The 24,312-nt window shown below is 42.7% G+C and overlaps 1 protein-coding gene across 1 annotated transcript in view; it reads right to left on the bottom strand.

Moving 5' to 3' along the window:
* SLC12A2 (solute carrier family 12 member 2) overlaps positions 1–24,312 on the bottom strand; it is a 394,678-nt gene that overhangs the window by 278,742 nt on the left and 91,624 nt on the right. Inside the window, exon 2 of the mRNA XM_086961116.1 lies at positions 10,272–10,391. Coding sequence (XP_086817242.1) covers positions 10,272–10,391 — 120 coding nt within the window. The remainder of the gene's footprint in view (positions 1–10,271; positions 10,392–24,312) is intronic.

Genomic DNA, 24,312 nt, shown 5'->3' with positions numbered 1-24,312 from the left:
GGCGCAAATACCTCTGTTGTTGGTATTTTATAAATCGTGTCCGGTGCTTTGACGGCTGGTGACATACATGAGCGCAAATCCCTCCGCCATTCCTTCAAGACAGCACACGTCACGCGAGACGCAAACACAGGGTGGACCACTGACTTTAGCATCACCACGGTGCAGTGGAAGCAGCCAGGCAGCCGCTCAATCGCGGATCAGTAGGAGCTCCTCTCACAGCATGGGGCCTGTGTGGGACTGCCAATTCATTCTAACCTGGGTGCCGGAAGGTGGAGATGTTCGCAAGAGGACATGCGAACACCATGTAATACAAATCCCCCCTTTCACTGTTTGAAATCAAACTTGGGAAGTGCATGAATTAAGAATTAAAAGTCATAAATTACATAGAAACGGGTTATATCATCGGAAAAACTTCACAGCACCTACACTAAAAAATCTGGTTTTTTTCAATTCAATGATGAACGGTACTTGAAGAGGAAGCCTCCTTCTCATAAGATGGCCTGAGTGTCTGCGAGCTCGAGGCCTCCGCCTACCCTTCCTGTAGTTTCGCTTGCACTTTCTCCGCCGCACCAGTCCCTTTTCTATGTCGGCGCTGCACTGAAGGACACAGTCAGCGGCTGGAGCTGACGTCACCTCCCCGGGCGCTGCAGCTAGCAGCGTTAGTGTGAGCACCGGGGCAGGGCCACAAACTTGGTGCCACGTCAGGGCTAAAGCTGGGGCGGCGGAACACCGACATGAACCCGGCACACCACGAGCATCCGTGAGAGCAGCAGCCGCAGCCGCAGCCATGGAAGCCCGCTACAATCTGAAGAGCCCCGGTAAGGATAAGCAAAGCCCCTCCCTCTCGCTCATTGGGAGCCTGGCAGAGGGCAGCTGCTCGTGTCACCCAACCACCGTGTGTGTGTGTCGGGGGGAGGGCAGAGGGCGGCGGCGTGTGTATGCGTGCGTGTCTGTGTGTGCAGGGGTGTGGGGGGCGGTAGCGCGTGTATGTGTGCGCGCGCCTGTGTGTGCATGCAGAGGGGTGGGGGCTGGCTGTGTGTGTGCGTCGTTAATGCATGCGAGCGAAGTGAAAGCAGGGGCTGCGAGTTAGTCTGCGCAAGCGCGGCTCAGACGCGCGCTCCCGCGGTCAAAACTGAGACTGCAAAAGCGCGCGTCTGACTCGTGTCTTCATTCCTAGGAACGGCTGACAATAGGTTCCAAGCAGACAGCAATCAATGCTTCGCATTGAATGCAGGTCGAGCTCGACCTAAAAAACGAGACCACATGACAAATATTCATGAAATCCGTTACATTGCCGTTAACAGTCAAAAACAGTAACCACCTCCTCAAAAACAGTAACCACCTCCTCAAAAACAGTAACCACCTCCTCAAAAACAGTAACCAGTGTCAGCCTTTCCTTGATCCCATAAAAAAAACCTGGTAATTGCATGCTACTCGAAGATGCCCACAGACTAACATGTTGGAAATCAAGGAGCAGTTCTGAGGGACTGAGGTTAAGAGTGAAGCACAAGGACAACTTGCAATGAAAGAAACCAAACAGGAGTAGGAGGGACCTTGTAATGGAGGTTAAGAGAATTAATTTTTAGCCGCCATAATTTACTCTGCCCTCCAACGCTTCTAGTGTACAGGCATTGAAACCAAATACAGAGCAGCTCCTGGAAAGGCAATGCTTCAATTAAGAGGAGGCTTTCCAGATTTCAGCCACTGATTTCAAACTTCGAACATGAGAATCTATTTATAGCTATTCCTATTCCATAGTAAGCCTAATTTATTAATACAGTAACGACCAACCATACGGCTATAAGAGATAGGAGAGAAAATAGGTGTTTTTACCTAAATAAATCAATGGGATACCATTTCCCGATCCATCAGAGACCCAAAGAGGCATATGTCTGTTCTAACCTTCTAGAGCAGTGGTTCCTAACCTGAGGTCCGGGGACCCCAGGGGGTTCACCAAGCCTACTTGGGGGGACCGCAACTGCTTATAAAACTCAATAGTATTAACAGATTAAAGTGTATATAAATAAAAAAGCAAAAATGTAAAGATTCAACATGTTTTTAAATGTGAACGAATTTGAAATCTGTGGCAAAAAATGTTATACTCCGATTGAGTCGCAGGGGGCAGAGCAGGTACATGAAACAGAATATAGTATGGATGCAGGGCATAAATTGAATTCAGAAAAGCTCTAACCTTCATATTAAAACTAAAACTTAGATTTTCTTTACATTGATTTGCAAATTATATACAATGTTTGATCATTTATGTACTTGTTTGTTTGATGACTAATTTCTTTATTTTTTTGTGCATGGTTTTGCTGTTCAAATAATAGAAAATACTTAGACCAGGGTTACCGGCTTCCAGTAATGACTGGGGGGGGGGGTCCAGAATTTCAGTAATGATTCAGAAGAGGTCCTCGGGTTCCAGTAATTAATAAGTGGGTGTCCACAGATGTTAATAACCACCGTTCTAGAGGCATTCAAGGTCAGAATTTCAAAGCACATAAGGTAAAAGATGGAGGGACTGAGTGGAAGGGTTGCATGAGAATCTGTGTAGGATACCAAGACTAGAGAACTTTAGTTACATGCAAATATCATTTTGCTCCATAACTGGACGTTTCATACACTCATTAACTTAAGGCTATCAAGCACTATGTATAGAATCAATAATAGTGCCATTTGAACCCATGATATTAGCTCCATGGTGTGGCCTTGCAGATGTCCAAGTGGTTCACCGATAAAGACCCTGCCAAAGGTGGCATTTCTCTGGTGAAACATGCCCAAGCATTTAATGGAATCACCTACTTTGACGCCATTTCTTTTTTGGGATTTCCTAGGGCAACAATAGCTTTATAAGACTTGAGAAATTGTTGATATCATACAAGTATAAAGTTAATTTTGCCAAAGGAAAAAATGTTCAAGCATTGAAGGAAAACCATGTCAAGCATGGCTCTTAAGAACTCTATAAAAACATTTTAATCTTTGCCCTCATACACCACTAAACGAGGAGAAATATTATTCTTATTTTCTCGGTTCAAATAGTTTATGCAAAAAAATAGAAATTTTGTGTAACACAGTCTACTGCATTGATAAGTCAAAGCAAATAGTACATATTTAGTATAGGAAATTCCATGATTTTAAAGCAGGACAATTCTGGTGCTCTTTTTATGATGTAAAAATGGAAGATTGTTAATGATTAACAGGGCAATCCTCATTTGGTGCACTGTACAATAGGCTTTTCATAGTCTCATTTGGCCTCTATATTTAGGTGGACACATTTCGGACCAGTGCATTTTTTTTTTTTACACTGGAGTCTCTTCCATATTGAAAGGTGAACCACATATCTTGCCCATAGTTCACTGAAATAATACCTGTGGAAAACATGAGCGATAAATCTTAGCAATATTTCTCCTATACACTAACCTCACCTCTTTTTGATATACTAAAACAGATGAACAGTGACTGTGTACTTTAAACTGAATCACTGGCTTAAATCATTCATTCACATACATACATAGGGCTATTTCGCTGGTGCGGACTTCTTAGGTCTATAATGGAAGTCAATGCAGTAATTGCTAAAGAGGGCTTGGCTCTACAAGTGAAAGTTTGTGTCTCAGTCATGATATAAGAATGCCTATTTGTCACTTTCAAGTACATACGCAGAAAGATTAACGCTAAAGAGACATTGCAAGAGCACTGTGATTGACCCACTTTCTTCTCAGTATCAGAAAAATACTCCTAAGAAACCTTTGAAAAAACATTTAATGCCATCCTCATTTTCCCTCATGACATCTGGGGCTACTTACACATGGTGTAGTTTCCAACAACCACTGGTCTGTAAATAGATCTTAAGCATTGCCTTCATTTCTAAAAAGGTATGAAGACTTATCTGCAGGGATTGCAAGTGGAGGTTTCTGGAAGCAGGGAAAGTGGTCAACAGGACTGCTCATTCAAAAGTAAACTTACAAGGAGATTTAGAACAAACTGTAGTTGTTCAAATGATGACCTGGCAGATACTTAAGGAAAAAGTTACTTAACCGGTATACATTGCTTTGTGGCATGTAGTGCTGTAGATACACATGCTATGCATAATCCTACCATCTAGTGTTGGGCTCGGACATGTACAACTTGATTTTGTTCGACTAAAGTCTGTTGAATCACAAGGTGTAGTGACTCCATTAGGCAGAATTGAACATCAACATTGGCTCCCTCTTCAGATACACATGCTATACATAGACTAGAAAGCAGTTTCCCTGTAAGGTTGTGGTTAGCCAAGGGATGTTGCAGAACACTAGAAAAGTGTACATAGGACAGCTTGGCCCACTTTGGCTTGCTGTGGTGCTTGAACGTCCACACAATCGTGTTTAGTAAAAGTGTGTGGTATGGACCAAGTTGCAGCCTCACAAATGTCTGCAATTCGAATGTGCCCTAAAAAAAAAACATGGTTTCTGCTTTTTTCCTAGTAGAATGTGGCCTTGGAGATGTTCCAAGCAGTCTTTTAGCTTTGGCATAGCAAGTTTCTATGCATTTGACAAGCCAGCGAGGTATTCCTTGGTTTGAGCTAGCAATCGCTCTACAGGGATTTTGAGAAGGCTACATACAAGCATTTCGGAAAACACAGGTTATGTACTATCTATATAGTATAATAAAGGTTTTTTTTTTTTTTTTTAAGTGCCCTTTCTGCTACTGTGGTTGAATGTGGAAAAACACTGGTAGTTAGATGGTCCCCAACAACACCACTCTAGAGAGAGGGAAAGGGGTCCTATGGACACACCAGACATCCCCTTGCAAGCAGGTGCAGTCACTGACAGCACCCACCTGCAAGGGGATCTCAAATCCCCTTCAAAATTGCAGGAGGGTTGCCACCTGCACTGTGAAAACATGAAGGAGCTGCAAGCAGCCACTCAGTTTTTTTACATGACAGAGGGCAGCGTCATTTTGCAGCTTCCCTGGAGCAGCGCATACATAGTAATTGGGTGCATTTTCATGGCTTGCGCCCGGCACACCTTTTAACGCAAACAAAAAAAATAAGTAATACCGTCCCAGGATGGGATTGGAGGTCGTCTGGGAAGGATGACTCTAGTTCCTCCATGAAAGCTTTAATTACAGTGATTTATTTGAACACACTGATGTATTTGAGAATGTAGTAATGGACAAACCTTTTGCACTTTGATGCATAACAAGCCCTAATGGTGAGGCGAAGAGCTTCCCTGAGGATATCCATACACTCAGGGGGTAAAACTCAGGGTAAGGTTCTCTTGCGGAATCTGGTCCAGAAAAGGCCAGCTCAGCTGTAAATGTTTAGTATTCCACCACTGCAGAGGGGTGTGCTGGCCTTAAACACTAGATCCTCCCATCGAACCTCCACTTGTGACTACAGCTGCGCCAAGCATTCTTTGAGTGGATGCAAACGAAGCCTGGCATGAGGAAAAATTGTGGTACAGGAGGCCATTATTTCAAGCAGGCGCATGGTTGTGCAAACTTATCTGATGATTTGGCTGAAAAAGAGGTAACGGATCCTGAAAACTTTGGATTTGAATAGGGCTGGGATAAGCTTGGTCACTGGATTTACTTTTTCCCCTAGACCGGGCTGGATTTCCAATGTCTGTAGATGGGATTTGCCCAAATTTATGGTGAATCCTAAATTATGGAGCAAGCCCAAAGAGAGGATGTGGCGTAACGGCTAGAGTGGCAGCCTTTGAAGCTGGGGGACCAGGTTCGAGTCAGGCGGGAGGCTCAAACATCCTGTGATTCTGCGCAAATCACTTAATCGCCCTGTGCCTATAAATGAATAGGTTAGTTTGTAATGCAACGGGTGCTCACGTAAAGCACTCAGATTACCTTTGGGTTGAGTTTGCGCTATATAAAACTGCAAAAAGAAAAGTAGCCTGTGTGTGGGCAAGACAGCGTTTTCTGTAGCTCTTGATCAGCCAATCATCAAGATACAGTAAGACATGTATGCCGCTCCATCTCAAGTGACCTGCAACTACTGTCAGACATTTTGAGAACACCCTGGGTGCTGTGGTGACCCCAAAAGGATATAACTTTGAATTGATATTAATGGCCCGAACCTGAGGCAACACTGATGTGCTGGGTGTATTGGTATCTGGAAGTGGGCACCCTTCAAAACCAGGGCAGTCATGAAGTCGCCTTGTTTTAGGAGCAGTACGACATCTTGCAGCTTGACCCCATGGAAACATCTGATCTATTTGTTGAGAAGTCACAGGCCTAGTATGGGCCTAAGTGAACCATCCTTTATGGGGATTAGAAATTACAGTAAGTACAGTCCTGTGTTTTTGTGGTGGTGTGACTATGGCTCCTTTGAAGCAGAGGTTATACTTACTCTCTGAGAAGGTGCAGATGTTGTAGCGGAAAGATTGTGGTTGCGGTGCTAAGTTTGGTGGTGTTGCAGTGAGTTCCAGGCAATACCTGTGTTACACAATATACGAGACCCATTGGTCTGAAGTGATGAGGCATCATAGTGGTTAGAACCCCTGCGGTCTTATGTTGACAGGGGTTGACAGGGGTTGACAGGGGTTGACAGGGGTTGACAGGGGTTGACAGGGGTTGACAGGGGTTGACAGGGGTTGACAGGGGTTGACAGGGGTTGACAGGGGTTGAAGGGTTGAAGGGTTGAAGGGTTGAAGGGTTGAAGGGGTCACTGTTTGGCAGGGATGGCCGACTCAGTCGCTACTCCCTTACCTCCACCTCAGTTGGTACTCCCTCTAAACGACCCCCTAAAGTACCCTCTGGTAGGGTGGAAGTGCATCTGGTGCCTCTGAGGTGTGTCTAGGAATGTGGTGGTGGAGGACCTACGAAACTGGACAGCAAAAATCAGTTTGATGGGGATGGAAATGTTAATGCTCCTATCGCCTTGGCTCTGTCAGTCTTTTTTCCAGCATCTGATCAACCTGCGGTCCGAAAAGATGTTCTCCATCAAACGCAAGCTGCTGATCAGATACTGTTAAACCTCTGGCTTTAATCCAGAGATTCTAAGCCAAGCATGCCTTCTAATGGGGGTGCTAGAATGAATTCCTCTTGCAGCAGTATACTCTGTGTCAATGACCCTCTGAAACCAATACTAGTGCCCTTTACTTATGTTGCTCTTGTAAGGGCTGTATGTGCTCCCCATCTCATCCCACTGAGTACGATCGCATTGTGCCAGTAGTCCCACTGAAGTGGCAATACATCAATGGGTTGCGGATTGTGCTGCAAACTTTCCTGCAACCTAATACTTTTTGTGCTTTTGCCTGGGGGTGGAGCATCTCCAATCCCTTTAGAGTTTGCCCTTTTATGTGCAAGCATATACCACTAGCAAGTCAGGGGGTATCTGAGCAGTAATGTATGATGGGTCAGTAGGTAAGGGTTTGTATTTCTAGTCCACCCTCGATGTAATAACCCTAGCCTTTACAGGCTCTTTAAACACTTCTTTTGTTGGTTTTAGCATGCCCTTAATCATTGTCAGGAACTGGGTGGCTCGCTGTCTATGCAATATGCTTTCTAGTAAGACATTTTCCTCCTCTTGGGTTGAGCACAGGTCTGCTTTATGCAAGTGTGCTGCCATTTGAATAATCTCATGACAAGAGGTGGTGTATCAGGGGACGCTGGCTTCCCAGGCTATAAATCGGGGTTATTGGGTCTCTGAAGCATTACATGATGATCCTTCCATGGGTCCTCTTGCATATCTTGTGGATAGAGCACATCCTCAAAATCTAAAAAGAGTGGGCTACCCTTCCTGAAGTATGATGGAAAAGATGTAAGTAGAGGGGGAGCAGTAGGCTGCGGTAGGGGGGCTTTTAACCCAGTACCCTCTCGTTCTTCTGCTTGGGAGGTTGTGTTTCCATTATCCGATGTTTCTCAAAAGTGAGTTTTCGTTCAAGGAAGAGTATACGGAACCTGAAGTGGAGGTTTGGTAATGATTTTCCCGTAGGAGGATAAACTCCCAAGCACCGTTGCAGAGAATCCAGATCCTACTGCAGCAGTTCCAGGAGAGGTTGCTGCATCTTAGAGTTCACTGTTAAGGGCAGACTATGCTGTGCCAGATGTCTCGGGTTTGAAGCCCACTATTCAATTGGGCTCTTAAGTGCGCTTGCCCTTCAGTGGTATCTTCAACATCAAGCTTGTTTTTGGTACTGATGCACCTTTCAGTGCCAAAATAGGTTTCAGTTCTGAAATTACCTTTGGCGTGAATAGGACTGCTGACGTCTAAGATGCTGTTGATGCTGAAGAGTGTTTTGCTTTGGGGCACAGACTCTGTGTCAGTCGGGCCAGATGTCGATTCCGAAGCTCTTTGCTCAGTGCCAGCCATGGATGGAGAGCAGGGGCAGCAGAGTTGACACAGAAAGAGAACTTGAAGCCCTGGCCATGGAGGGGCAGGGAGTGTTATGGTGCCCACGCAGTGAGATCCGCCCCAGACTATATCTTTGTGAGGAAGCCAGCTGCAGATTCGCTTCTTCTAAATCCTACTTTGGACATACCCATTTTGGAGATGCCCATGGTAATGTAGAACACTGTTGCATGATGAAAAGCAGTGGCATTTGAGTAAGTGCATCTTTTAAATAAACGGAGACACGCATCATCCTGATTTCACGCTTGTGTTTAACATTTTGTTATATATATATATATATATATTTTTTATATTTGGGCATAGTCGTCCAAGTTCTTTTAGTTTTGATGTTGTACTGGGGTGAAATATTTTTTGGACTCCTGAATTAAATCTTAACCACATCCAAGCACCACAGATCATGGTGATAGGCAAGAGCTCACTCATCGAAATGGGGGGGGGGATGGGGGAGAACCAGATTAACATCTCTACTTGTTTACAACCCTTCTTTTAAAGTTTTTCTTTTCTGCAGAGATCAGGAGATTTACTGAATGTACAGGAGTGAATGGAAAACTGGATGCATATGGGGAAAAGTACAAAGTTTCTTCATTTAATATATTCCAGATAATGTAACAGCTTTGATCAATACAGGATTCAGTGTTAAGATCCTTTCTGCAAGACTGTTTAAGTATTGCTTACAGAGAATTCTCAACCTGATTACATGCTATTCTTCAATAATGGGAATCAATTTGTAAAAAATAAACTGTATCGGGCAAAATTTCACCTGCATTTAAACAGTCCAATGGCTTAAAGGCCGACAGAGAACATCTCCAGTCAGATCAGAACCAGATAAACCATTATTTTGGAGCCGATTTCAACTTTGCCACCAGATTACTAACTATCCTCGACAATTTAGGGATGTTTCCTGACACCAGTGCTGAGAATACGGTTTTAAGAGAGATGTATCTAGAGCCACATGCCGAGATAAACCTGGCCAGAAGGTCCTGTAGTATCATCAAGCCATGGAAGAAAAGCATAACTGAAGATACCAAGTTTTCCCAGAGTGGATACAATCTTCCTTGTGAGAAGCCGGTGATGTCTTTCCCACCACTGTGTCCAGAATGGCTCCAAGATGATCAGTTGTTGGGACAGAACCAAACAAGTCTTCCCTCAAGAGGGAGTGCAACGTCAAAACAGCAAGATATCTATGACTTAATGCAGAGTGAGACTTATTATCCTGGGAAGGCAGTGGAATGAAAAAATTTAAACATTAACTAACTATAGTTTGTGCATCAATAAAAGCACCAGACTAGCTTACGAGTGACCAACTGTCAAGGTTATCTATGGGCATACTACACTTTAGAGCCAGGATTCAGGGGTCCAGTACGGGGTAGGGGGGCAGAGAAGCAACTTCCTTGGTTTACAAGAGGATTCAAGTATCCTACAATCAATGGGTTTGACTTCACATTACTTAACTGAATAAAGGAGTCAAAAATAAGTTAAAATGTAATGGTACTAAGTTTACACAAACTACTTTGTTATTCAACATCAGTTTGATGTTGAGCATTATTTCATGATGGGATAACTAAACTCTAATCAGACATAACGAACACAAAACTATGAAATCGCAATGACCGGCATTTCATCAACAAGGCAGATGCCAAAAAGGAACGAAGTATGTATATGCTAAATAACACACTAACAGCAATTGTAGCCACAAACACCACTCATATACACTTCATCCACTCGAAAGACAGGTCAAAGATTACAAGACACAGAAAATTAGTTTAGTGGAAGAGACTAAAGATGGATTTATAGATCTGTCCTCTAATAATCTACCAGGTGAAATATTCTTCTAAGAAAGACGTGGATATTCATATTTAAGAGGTAATACAAAATTGTGTTTGACACTTATGAAGACAGGAAGGCTAGTGGCAACAGGATTACTCACCAGCACCCCTTTAATCCATCCAAACTTGACTGCTCCTTTGCCATCAGCAACATGAGTCGTTACTGCGTCCCCAGTTGGGGTACCATCTTCACCATTCGCAAAACCATCCTCAAATGGCTCCTAAAAGGGGAGAAAAAAACACACTGCTTAGTGGCTGAATAGTAGATGTTCCTCAGAGATGAGAATTTCTTTGATGAAATCTTAGCTGCCTTACATTTAGGGCATACTTCGCAGTTGAGCACTCTTGTACAAGAAAACCACCACATTTACATTAAAAGATACCACAAAGATCGGACGTTAGCAGGTGCACAACCGCTGCACCTGTCCCAAACGCACCACACTAGTCTACAAACAATTCTGTTTACTAAATGGAGACAACCTGGAAAAAACATAAGAGATCGCAAAAAATATCTTTTAGGTCAGGTATGTCCAAATTAACAGTCCCTGCAGAATATATACTTCTGCTATACCTAACATACTTTCAGCAAAACCTTATTGTATAAACTTACGAGGTTTGAAGGCAAAAGGAATTTTGCTTGTGCCCAAAAACGGCAATACCACAGAGGACTTCGGGTATGTAAGTGAGAGCTCACGGGTGGATGAGAAATGGTCTGGGGAGACCTAGGAAAGTACAGCATAAGAAGGGGGGAGTGGGGGGGGGGGGTGGGGGGGGGGGGGTGTACTGTACACTGCTCCTCTACGCTCACATCTGTAGTAAGCTGGAGTATTGCACTATACATCTTTTCCTGCACACTATCTAGATAGCGCAGCCCAAACTAATGTAAAGGGAAAATAAAAAAAAATCCAATGAGGCTCCTCAAAGAGACAGCAAGAAGTAGCCATTGTAAAGTGCCCTGGGCTATAATACTACCAAAGGCACCATTTTGCACCAACTAAAATATAGCTTATGACTGGCATTATAATAAAACTTAGTTTGAGCAAACAACAATCCTAGATAAAAATCATGCACCTTATAGACCGGAATTACATATTATTTATGCTAGGGCAGGTAAAAAACAGATGGTATGCAACAATGATTTCTAAATACACCTCTACTAGTTAGTTATATGTGCTGGAGTCTTTTTTTCTTTTTTTAAATGGTGAGATGACCTTTGAAAGCATATACTCCAGCGTGTTTGTTTTGTTCACTAGGGCATGTGGATGGGGCGCCTCTGGTCTGATAGCAGGGGTAGAGACCCGGGATTCTAGAACAACTTTGTCACACACTCGGGAGTAATTGTGCGCACTACAAATTCCCATATAACTTCATATTTACTTACTCTTTTAGCTTCATCAGAAACTAAACCAGAGTACTACAAGATTTATTGTATTGGTGTTTTAGGTCAACAGCCAATGCCCGATCATTGTAGAGGAATTTGCCCTAACATTTCCGCTACAGTGCATAAGTTTAAGAAAGCGTTGTAACCAATTGCCAGATAAAATCGTAACTTTCTGCAGTGTAAGTGATCAGATGACCTATAAAACACATGCCTCTCATTTTGGGTGCGATGGCAGTTTATTAAGTCACTGCTCCAGGTCTTTAAGGGATTCCTGGTACCTAAACCTATCACGGATTCTGTAATAGGTTACATCAGGAACCTTTTCCCATATTCTTTGGCAGGGTACATTCTTGCATGACTATTCACAATTATCAATAAACCGCAACTCATTAGAGAAATAGTATTCATTGAAACGGAGCTTACCTTATGGATTAATTTGTCCAGGGTGGATGAAGTTGTTGCAGTTTGTACATTTTAGCCACAGTTTAGTGGTTAGGTTAGCTACATAGTGCAACAATTTCATCTACTGAAGCACCACATTGTACAGAACATCTTAATCCCTTAAAACAAAGTATTGATGTATATATGGTTTTAATTAATTTACTAAAGTTTTAAAACTAGAGTCTAGTGTAGGAACGGTTTAATACAGGTAAACCTGTATACTAACAACAAATCTGTAGATCATTTTGACAGTATAGGGAGCGTTTTGTTTGCATAGATCTCACGCCACAACCATAATTAAAGATCTATGGGTTTTGTGTCACTTCCTTATTAGTGTACACGTCTGTAATTAATTGTTTGAATCAGGTCACTTAGGAGCTGATTTAAATGCTTGAAAGCACTCACTACCTAGTTCAATTTCAATTCTCAGACGGACAGCATATTAAAGGTCTTCCAAATGAATAACCATCTTTCTAAAACAAAGTACATCTTTTATGCAAACTGCTATTTGTAGCCAGTAAATCTAGTATATTATTTAATATTCTACCCTCTTATGGCAACATCTTTGAAGGTCTTTACAACTGTATTGTTAACAGCATACTTCTGGATGAAAGTTCCAATAATAATATTTCCACTTAAGAATACTTGCTGAAAGTCGCTTAAATTGTGAAGGGTAAATACTTGCTGAAAGTCGCTTAAATTGTGGAGTGAAGGGTCATTAAATTACAAGAAATTAGGAGGTAGCAAACAGCATAATTGTAATAAACACCCAATAGAGAGGTTCTCAAGTTTCATCATATATGTTAAGGAAGGTGGGTACTGTATAAGAGACTCCAGCCTCAGTTCAATCTATGTGGCTTGGAAGCCAGAGGAAACTAAAGGCTTTTAACATACAGACCATTGGGAGGGAAACAAATATGGACGGCACACAAACAAAGATATTTGTGTGGGAGAGGCCAGGGCGACTGACGCTGGAATCTGGGGATCAGGGTTCGATCCCCGGCTCCAGTGGCAGGTTAGCCCAGCCCCATGTGACTCTGGGCAATAGCACCCTCGACTGGATCTGCAATAAGTTCTCAAGGACTGACACACATCACGGTCTTTCAGTATTTTAAGGGGGAGTGGGGAGGGGCAGCGTTGCAGGCATACTTTAAAGAATATTCACTCTTTAATGTCTGGCCCAGCCCAGCTTTCGGAAATCAAAGTAAATCAACCTAATTGGCTATAACTAGATCAAGGACTTTCAGATCACACTAGAACTCTAAACTCCCATGGATTTGCACAGATTAAGGCCACAGCATGGTCACTGGGATACTGAGCAACAGATCTTGACTAACTTAACTTATCCAAAACATAAGTCTGGACTAGTAGAGATTGGAATAACCACCATCTTTCATCAGTCTGGCTCTACGAACTTAGAATTTAGGCAAAGGTATTAACAGAAGAGGAAAAACTTAATTTAACATATAGCCCAACCTCTTTCTGGCTCCCAAAGTAAACAAAACCACAAGGAAATTCTACCCCATAGGACCAAAAATAACATACCCTACATATAACATTATCAAAGAACCTCTTGCTCAGTCACAAATAAACTATGCAAAAAATGCACAAGAGGTTGAAGGTCTCATTAAAGCAACAGCTACAAAGAATCCAGAACGTTACAGGAAGACAAATGCTACACTTTTATCTATAGGACTATATCCCACATGCCCAAGAAGCACTTCATCAGCTTTCCTTTGGTACACATTCAGTCTTCAATAACATATGCATCACTCATATGACCATGAATAGTAAAGCACCAGCTTTCATCCGTTACAGTTTATAAGATATTCACTGAAAAAAACAACTCCTAGCTAGCACCACAGTAAACCACCCTTGTGTATAAGAAAAATGCATTATTGGGACCACTTCCACTGTACAACCAGCAGTGCTTCTTAGTTATAGAACTCAAAGAAAAGACTCCTAAAATCCTGTCATTTAGATAGGCTGAAGAGAATTAGGCTACTCCCAAAATGACGCCACAAGGACGGCATCTGACCAGCACTGCGGGTGGTTGATTAAATGGTGCCTCTGAAGGACATCTAAGGTTGAGTGAAGAGCTACTGAAAGGTTGTATGACAGACGCACGTATGACAGACGCACGCATGGCTAAACCACGCGTGCCTTTACTGCGTGGCCAACAACGAATGCACCTGAATGCATTCCTTTATCACGCATGCCTACACCATGCAATTTCATGGTAAAGGCATGACTGGTAGAGGGATATGTGGTAAAGATCACCCTCCCTCCCCCTAGCCCTGAACACTACCCGACCCACCTGAGCCCTAAACACTACCCAAAAGCCCTAAAAACGTAACTACAACCCTTAAAAACTACCCCCAACCCAGTTCCAATCCCACTTACCTCACGGCGTCCTCTCCCGATCTTTCCTTTTCCTGGGTCTGCCTATCCAGGATCAAGACCGTGCACTGCCTTAACCACGCATATGCATGGTTGAGAGGGCATGCAAGGTTGAGCTTCTGGTGGAAAAAGAGAGTTGTTGCGTCTCACGGATTGGTTTCATCCGGTCAATGTAATACATGAGGGCCCTTATGACATCTAATGTGTGATGAGCCCTCTCTGCCTTGGACTCTCGATGTGAGATGAAAACTGGCAGTTTGATAGTTTGATTGAGGTGGAAAGAAGAGATTACCTTTGGGAGAAATTTGGGGTTGCCCTAAGGACTATCCTATCAGCATTAACTTGGAAGAAGGGCCCTTCAAGGTTTAGAGCTTGAAGCTCAATTACACACCAGAGGACTGATGACCACCAGGAAGGCTCCCATCCAGGAAAGTTACTGCAAAGAAATTGATTGAAGTGGTTTGAATGGAGGGCCCATAAGACTGGTGAGAACCATGTTGAGATGGTGGCATGACTCATGCCACGAAAGCCTTAATGACTAGAACTTAGAAGAGTAAAATGGGTTCCCTGTTTCGAAGGTAAGCAGCAATGGCGTGCAAAGAAATATAAGCGAAGCATGACGTTTGCAAGTGAAGCAGATAACAGACAATACCTTGGACTACTGCCTTGATAGGGTTAATGTGCCTGGGACTAAATTCGTGCACAAACCTGTCCCACTTAGCTGCATAACAGGCTCTCGTAGGCCTGCATGCCACCTTGAGGATGGACATACACTCTGGAAGTTGGGTGAGGTAGCCAAATTTTAAGACCTCCGTAAGATTTAGCTGCTTGGAACTCAGGTGTCTGATTGTGCCCCGGTTTTGCCTGAGAAAGTCTGGCAGTTTGGGCAGCTTCTCATGAGGTACTATGGAGAGGTCGAGAAGACTGATAAACCAGGGTTGTTTGACCCAGGTGGGTGCCACCAGGATGAGAGTGAGGGATGTTTTGGCAAATATCCTTACCAATTAATCCACAGTTCATTGCCCATGGAATGTGAGGGTGTGGCTACCTGGAGATAAAGCATGGGCATTTCACATTTTCAGAGTGGGAAAGAGGTCTACATCGGGACCCCCTCCCGCAACCACTGAAGTACAGGAGTAAGACTTGTGGTGGAGTTTCCACTCATTAACTTGTTGCTGCATCGCACTGAACTGGTTTGCAAAGTCATTGTCTACTCCAGGTAGTTATTCTGCCAGTAGATGGACTTTGTGAAGAAGTGTTAATCATCAAATGTTCTGAGGCTACGCAGACAAGCGTGGGAATGTCACCCTGCATCTGTAGGAATTACATGGCAGTCACGTTGTCGGTGCAAAGGAAAACTTTGTGCTGAACATCAATGAAGATCGGCTTGAGTGCTAGCGGGACAGCCAGCTGTTCCAGGTAATTGAAGTGGGGACCCTGTTGATGGTGTGCCCACATACCAGTCCAATCTTTCAACTCCGCCCCCACCCAGTGAGTGAGGAATCTGCTGTGAAGGTCAGTTGCAGAACTGGGTCGAGAAAGGGCCTGATTTGTAAAAAATGGGTGCGGATAACCACTGCAGAGAGCGATGAGGGCAGCCCCAGATCAACACCATCTTTCTAACAACCCTCCGCTTGTGACCACTGTGCAGCTAGGCACTCTGGCAATGGGCGCATAAGTAACTTGCCATGGGAAACTATGGCAATGCAGGAGACTACCAAGTCAAGGAGGCGTATGATAGTCCTTGCTGTGAAGGGCCAGTCTAGCTGAAAGAGGGGGAGCAACGTTTGAAAGGCTTGTCCATCCCACCCCCCAGCTGGAATAGAATTTCCCAGTGGTTTAGCTGATAACTGCTCACAAGAAGAGCTCAACCACAAGGGGGTGGCGTTGGGGCTTGCCTATATTAACAGTAAAGCCCAAATTGTGCAACAGGTTGATGGTGGGTTGGGTGTGTGCCATGGCTGTGCTCTTTCCATATCGACAAAAAAAGGGGGAACCGTGTGCGGACAATATTTAACGGGGTCCAGTGTACAAGTCCAGACGACTAGTAACACAAGAGGGGTACAAAGTTCCCCGAAGAGAGTGAGAAACAAGAGTGCGTGCAGCATAAAGGAAAAACAAAGGGAAAAGGGCATTTCCCTTTTTGGAACTAAAACCCTCACATACCTAGCAAGCTAGATGTCATGCTTCATCATATGGGTTCTGCTCCTGGTCAGACTGGCGCTGCAATGTCTGACGGGCACCCGTGAAGGGGCTCTTTATCAGAGATCTTTTGTTCCGGCCATATGGTGCATGTGGGCGAGAGGGCACGTGAAAGTGTAGTTGTGAAGTAGTGGTGAATAAAAAAGGTGGGTCAGTCCACAGGGAATTTTATTAGCGTGGCTGACACCCTTGTTTAAAAATAGTGGGAGGGGAGATATGTGCTAAGGAAGTACTCATCAGGACATCTACGACCCTCTGGTCAGGCAACATGTTTCTTGCTCAAGTGGCAATTCTTCAGGACCTAAGTGCCCAGTACTACACAGTGAATAAAAAGTGATTTACAACCTTATTCCAGGCGGTCAATAGGGAGGGAGGCCGTCAGGTCCTGCTATTAGGTGATGACCTAAGGAAAATATATGTAAATATGGAGAAAGTATCAATACAGTATTCCATTCATTCCTAGGTCACATCTATATTATGCTGTATAAAGCACTCGTGAAAAAATGTTCACCAATTAATAATGAGAATGGTGACAGATCCTACACATGTGGGTCTATCCAATTTAAAAACCGGCGAAGGTGCCAACACAGCTGAAGAAAGGGACGGTAGGAGAGACAGATAGGAGCTTACCCCAAGTAATTCCCTAAGGCGCCTCACCGTCTGCTCTCGTGGGACCTGCGCCAATGGTCAGATACCCAAGGGGAAGAAAACATAAGAAGCATGGGCGCAGTCTTAGAAACGACTCACAAAGAGGTATTGTAGTGAGTCGATATCAGTGGACTCATAGGTGGTAGTGGCCGTGTCAGGAGTAGCTGCTAACCACACCATGAGCGGCGAGAATCATTGCCAAGTGGTCAAGATAAGGGCCCAAGAGGTTGCACAAAGTATTGCGGAGCGCGGCACACACCGAGCTAGACCGATCAACCCTCGCTCTTTCCATCACAGAGTCTATATTCTTGGTGAAAAGGAGTAGAAGGCTCTGCGAGAGGACAACTGCCCAGAGGGTGAAGACGGAAGCAACTTAGTTGCAGAGGTAGGCAGAGGTTACCACGGTTGAAGCAGAAAAAAGATTTTAAAAAACCTGGGTGGAAGAACAGAGAGGTACCAGTGATGAACAGCGGAAGGTATCAACCCAGAACTCACAGGAAGCAGATCCAAACCAGACTGCAGAAAGAAACACAACAACAATGGATGGAGCCGATGCCCATGAGCATTACCAGTAATAGGTGGAGTCACCATACCTCATGACTCGAAGAAGTCTTGCACAGCATGTGTATGCACTGCTACATATGCTACCAACATATACTTAATTATTTGTTAGCATTGGAAGCCAATTTAGGAGAAACATTAGGATTGAAATTTTAACTATGAACATTCATGACTCGACTGGAGTGACCACAATGACAAGGACTGGAGTTCACAAAGTTCATGTGATAGCCTGTGCATAGCTATAACCTATACCATAGCTAAGTGAATAAACAGTATAAACAGGTTCCTAAATGTTAAATAGGAGTAGATTTTAAAATAAAAAAAAAAAAACATTAGAAGCTTAATCCATAACAAAAATATGGACCTTTCAATTGCTAGCGACCCCAATAGCTACAGCAGTTGTAGTAGCCAAATACAAGGTACACCAAATGCCAACTTGGACTAGTACCCTGTCTGACAAACTAGAGCACGCAGACACAGAAGTACTCAGAATCAAATATCGATAAAACATTTGATTAACTGGCTGCTTAGAAGCACTCAATACCACTTGCGATAACAAGGTCTTGATTATGTTAAGTCAATTAACTACTGTAGTGATAAGCGGCGTTGTCTTCAGATAAGCAAATAGTAAATTTTAGGCCATCCAGGTGTACAGCTTACGGTACAGGATGTAGAAACCTTGACCGTCACAGCATACAGACTATCACATCCAGTACAACTGGAACAGCAAAACAAATTAGAGTGTTAACTTGAGTACTTTCCCCAAAGTGCAGCCTGCTTTACAAGCGGTGCCCTTCAAGAGTTCATACGGTTATTCTTTATCAATTGGCATAGGGAAAACAAAGGCTGTGTGTACGGCTATGAAGGCAAGGCAGTTTTTAGGGTCTTGGGGATCTCATCTTTCCACACTGTGTAATGTTCTTTAGAAAGCGCTCGCCAGAAAAGCAGCTTTAACTAAAGGGTTATTGTTAGTTATCGGTTCTCCTAGGCACGTGGGTGGCTCTTTAATAATGCATGAGCTACAACAATGGAGCACACTGAAAACCATCCCCGTCGTGGGCTTGACACAATTCCACTGTACTGCACTGGCCTCAGGACCAAGCCTTCGCTCTTGCATACTCCTCTGTTGCCCATTGTATGTTTAGCATCACATGCGCAGGACATAATTAAATAGTGGGAGAAAAATAATTTCCCAACCTACTCAAAGCATGCAGTATTAACAAAAAATCTGATTGCTAGATGTGAGTTGTTTTTTTTTTTAACTTCATCTAAATTCATAACATTTTCGGTAATTGCTTTGCTCAAATCTAAACAAAAAAAATCTTCCTCCCCTTTGATGAAGTCCTAAACAAAAGAGCTTCAAATATTACTTCTACCTTAGATTTAGAACTATGGCATAACATCACATCAAAGGGCGTGAAGGCAGGCTTCAATAAAATCTTTTTGGAGTTATAATAACCGAAAATGGTATTCAGACGCAATTAACAATGTTTACCACAAACAGAACAGAATTTTTTTTAAATTGTCGCTCTAGGTAAGGTTAGTCAGATACTGCAGACCACAGACGCTTGTATAAAATCCTCGAACCAGAACATGTTGTAGAACTCAAATATTTAAGACAGGTGGCTTGCGCTGCTCATACAAAATCAAATGCACTTTATTTTTATGCTTACTTCTTGAGCACTTTCAGTTCTAACAATCGTAAGGTGGCTGAATCGATAAAGGCAGGTTGCAGATCTACTGTGAAATACCACAGATGGACTGACCAGGCACATGCAGCCCCAAGGACATATCTTATGGAACTAAGTAATTGTTCCGAATAGTATATAAAGCATCATGGCTTGTAATAAGAACTGCAGCAGAACGTGGATGTCATACAATCGCGTTTAGGGCAACCAGCCCCTTAATTACTGATCACCTTCTAGGAGAAAAACAAAAGATGGTACCCATGCAGGCCACAGCCAAGATGCTTGCACAAGCGACGCGGCATACTGATCAAAACTGTCAAAATACACACCCATGTAAATGCCTCACTGCATAAGGAGAGGAATTGAAAAAGGTAATGGTGCTTCACAGGTTTGCCATATTACCCCAGGATGCAGGGCATTATGTAACCATATATGTATTTTAATACTTTTTTTGCCATCCTGTAACAGGTGTTTGAGCTCTGGTGTCTTTCTCCAACTTAAATATGTTAATATATGCCTATATTCTTGTGACTAATTTTGCCACATCTAATTGAGGTTTCATTCTCATAGTATGATTTTATTTTTGATGATAAAAGTCCCCCTATATGTATTTGGAACTAGACATGTAAATAGTTTTCACTGAGTTCTATCTTTTGATATTTTTATGTGTTTTATTAAGACAAATTTGGTTTTAATGCTGTTTTGTACAAGTGTCTTTTATGATTGTTCATAATCGAATAAAGACTAGCTGACTGACTGAATGATATTGAAAAATTCTCCTATCATAAAGGTTATGGCACATAAAGTGCATGAAATATTCAGAATTTGTGTTGATAAAGCGGTTTTTTTTTAAATGTTATTTGCAGGCAGTCATTAAACTAACTCCAGGTCATGAGATAAGCATGCATCCAAGTATGGGCTTACCTTTACCGAGTCACTAATGAGGTACGTTAGCCAACTTACTTCAACTAGAGCCAATCACTAAACCGATTTTTCGCTAGGGATGGAAAGAACCCTATGAAATTTCTGAACTTTAACATTTGGAACAGGAAGGGTCACTATTTAATTGACCTGTAACTAATTATGCTGGGTGGGTTTTAACTGTAATCAACTAACCAAGGACTCACAGATGGAGAGGGGTGGTTTAAGAACATGGAAAGGGGAACAAGCGCAGCACTGTTCAAAGTTAAGTTTAAGAATAGACTTTATTGGATAAGATGTAAAACAAGTTAAATGCTGGAATTGCGGATCCCAGTGCAAGAGTAAGTTTAAAATATGCATATATTCCTTCTGCATGAGGCTTTCCTTACTCAGAAAAATGCAATGAAACAAAACAAAAAACAGGCATATGAAAATTAAAGGAAAGTGAGAACAAATCTGTTGCTCAACTTCAGAATTGCTGTGCGAGCATTCCGAACACACCATCTCTGCTCCTAGATCATTACCTTTATTTCAAAACTCTTGTTGCGAACCTGGACATTTAAACATCTTAACGAGAGCCAGAGTAAAAAAGAGAATGAATGGATAAATGAATGGGCGAGTGAATGTATTGGAAAAAAGTGCACCGTAAGACAGGTGTACAGGGATGGGCAGAAATAGTGAAGGGGCAGTGAGTGTGGAGGTAGGAGGCCTGTCTAGATCAAACCCAGGTCTCACTAACCGATATTGGGGTAGGTAGTAGGCAGACAAAAGGAGCCTAAATTGTTTGTGTGGGTCTGCGGAGACATGCCTATGCACATACACCCTAATGTACTGCAGATGGCCAGCGTGGGAGCAATTCAAAGAGGGCAGAATGCTTTACTGACCACGGGTTTTCATTTCCTATCACTGTTATTCTTTGGGGCAGAAAGTGAAGGGAAGTTTCAGAGCAGGCACTCCAAGGACAGCTTCAAGTTCACCAAGCAAGGAGAAATCGTTGTGCAGTCCTCACTGGCAACTTTCATCCGTTATGAATTGACATAATGGCAGAAAGATCCAATGGTATTAAGAAAAAAGACAAACACGAGGACGTAGTGAGGCAGGAACATGCTGTGGTGGGAGAAATGTGTCTTTGTCTGATTTATCGCCTCACACTTGTCAAAGACTCGGAAAATACTCAAAGTTTCTAAAGCTTTATTAGTATTTAGATTTATTTGGAAATGTTATAATTAATGTAAATCATTACATAGGACATCAAGCACTGAAATTCGGCATCCACACATTTTAATCTGATTTCAAATCGTTAATACGTACCGCATAAAAAAATAAAATTGAGCATACATATTAACCTAAGAAAAAGTAAGTTGGAGAGTCTAAAAAGAAAAAAAAAAAAGCCATATTGACAATACAAATGGTTTTACTACCACGGTCACCCGAAATTCACATAGCTGGGTTCTGCACATTCTAAATGATATCCATGAATAAACAATAAGGAAGGAGAAAAATATTAATAACTATGACTTAGCGGGAAATAGTGTTCAAGAAGCAAAAATGTTATAGGTACAAGCGTGTACAGAACAATGTGACTTGCTAGTCATTAACTGGGAACTGCTGCTGCAGGCGGCAGGTCGGGCTTCAAAAAGAAACTACTTTGAAAGAGGATACCAGTTAAAGTGCTGCGAGTGCAGACAATGCGCTAGGGAGCTAATTGATTGATCATGTCAACCACAGTGACGGATCAAATTCTGCTAATACCACTATTCCCTAAAATTCACACAGCTGGGTTCTGCACCTTTCAGATGACAACCAAAGCTGAAATCAACAACCGGAAGGGAAGAACGATTAAAACCTATAACTTGAGATAAAATGTTCAAGCTACATGAAAGAAAAAGGTTCCCCCATTAAACTTGAACGGGGGTGGGGGGGACAATAGTTTAAAATATGGTTAGCGCTATACAGTACCAGATGTAAAGGTGTAAAGCCCACAAAGAAATTATTAAAACCTTTTAAAAGTGCTACGCGTGCAATCCTGTACAGACAAATATAATTTACTTCGATCTACTACAGCAGGGCCACAAGAAGGCTACTTTAAAAGGCTTACTGGTTACAGTCCTGTGAATACAGACCCTATGCCAGAATGGAACATACAGCTGCCTCTAGGAAGAGGGGGCTTAGGGCTCTATAGAATTAATCTTTTTGAGGCCCCATTTGGGTTTGGAGAGGGGCTAGGATGAGGGACATAGGTAAAGCAGGGGCTCGTGGGTCGCAACCATGGGGGTTGAGGTAATTTGCCTCTGATATACAAGACTATGCTTCATGTTCCAGGTTCATCCGCCTACTGCTCTGCACGCTGGGTCAGCACTAGACTCAGTGGTAGAGATTTCAGCGTGCAAGCTCAGAACATAATCACCCACCAGCACGATACCATCGTCCAACACAGTGCATTACTTTAGTAAATAAAAGTGCTTAAACACATACTCAAAACAACATTCTGCAGAACAGGCTACAGGTACAATTACAACACTAGAGCTTGAGCTACTGCGCCTTTTGTCCTGGTCTATACCTCCCTCCTGGGTGTCCCTCCTTTAAGCAATTCTAGGCAGTATCCTTCTCCCCTTTGTGTTCTCTCAGGGCCGGAATCAAAGGTCCAGCAGCACACTACCTCAACTGATTAGTTTGTAGTCCACATCGTTCTTAGCTACTTTAACAGTCCCTGGATTATCACAGTTCCCACCAATGCAGTAAAGTCCAAGTCCTTATTGGGCAGCCAGTGGGAGACTACAGTACACATAGCCCTTTGTCAACACATTTTGTCGTCTCAGGCGGTTACAGGCACAGCAGACCTCATCAGGGCCAACTCCTAGTATCTATGGCTGATGTGTATTTTGAGTATGAAACCTGAGCGAGTAAACCGTAATATCAGTCTCACGTCGTCCCTTTAATATATATGGAGTATGGGACTCTACTCATTGCATTATGGCTAGTGATTTGTTAATCTTTATCTTTGATTTACATATCCAGGACACATCAGGTCCCATAGTGTAGTCAGACGTATATATGCCCGACCACATTACAGGACCTGATGTGTCATGGATATCGAATAATGGAAATAACTGCTGAAACCACAAACTGAACTTTTGGATTTCTATGTGCACTGAGAACTTAATAACGGATTTCTGGGCTAGTGCCTTTTATTGCTATGATGAAGTTACAGAGGACCAACAGGGAATGAGTCAAGACCATGCATCTATGAAAGATCCAATACTGGAAAAGTAGCATTTGCCCAAGTAGTACAAGCTTGGGCCATGCATGAGTAAGCCCGGCATAAATGTATTCCGTTATAGAAAGTTTCTCTTGCCAACCATTTAAATAAATTTGGAACTGTAGGAACACCAAAGAGGAGGGACTGGTAAGAAACTAGTTACTTCATCTGGTTGCAGTTAACCAACTGGTATCTTTCATAGTGGCAGACACTTAAATCTTCAAAGTGTGAAGACCAGGATTGTTTCAGGGTTGTGAATCTATGGCAGATTCAATGCTGGAGAAGTGTAGGATTAAGCTGCAGCAAAATATGTCTGTTTGATTTGCAAAGTTTTCTTCCTTGTTTTGTGCCTGGCAAACAGGAGTATTCTTGCAGAAATAGCTTTGCCAAATTGGATTTACGTGCACCACCTAACACAAACATGCACTGAATTAAGAGTAGAGGAGTGCTTGGTGTAAAGAATCTAATCTGGTGATTTCTAAAAGATACAAAGGAATACGAGTTTTACAATTGCATGGAGGAAAACAGACAAGTGGCCAAGAATAATACAATCAAAGATATCCAGCTTTGAAATACACAAATGCAAGAACGGAGAGCACAGGCACAAAGGGTCACACATTTTACATTAATCAAATCAATAC

This window comes from Lissotriton vulgaris, chromosome 3_1 (assembly GCF_964263255.1).
Source record: "Lissotriton vulgaris chromosome 3_1, aLisVul1.2, whole genome shotgun sequence".
Lineage (NCBI taxonomy): Eukaryota > Metazoa > Chordata > Amphibia > Caudata > Salamandridae > Lissotriton > Lissotriton vulgaris.
The sequence above is the reverse complement of the archived record's forward strand: the minus strand, read 5'-3'. Positions and strand labels throughout refer to the sequence as shown.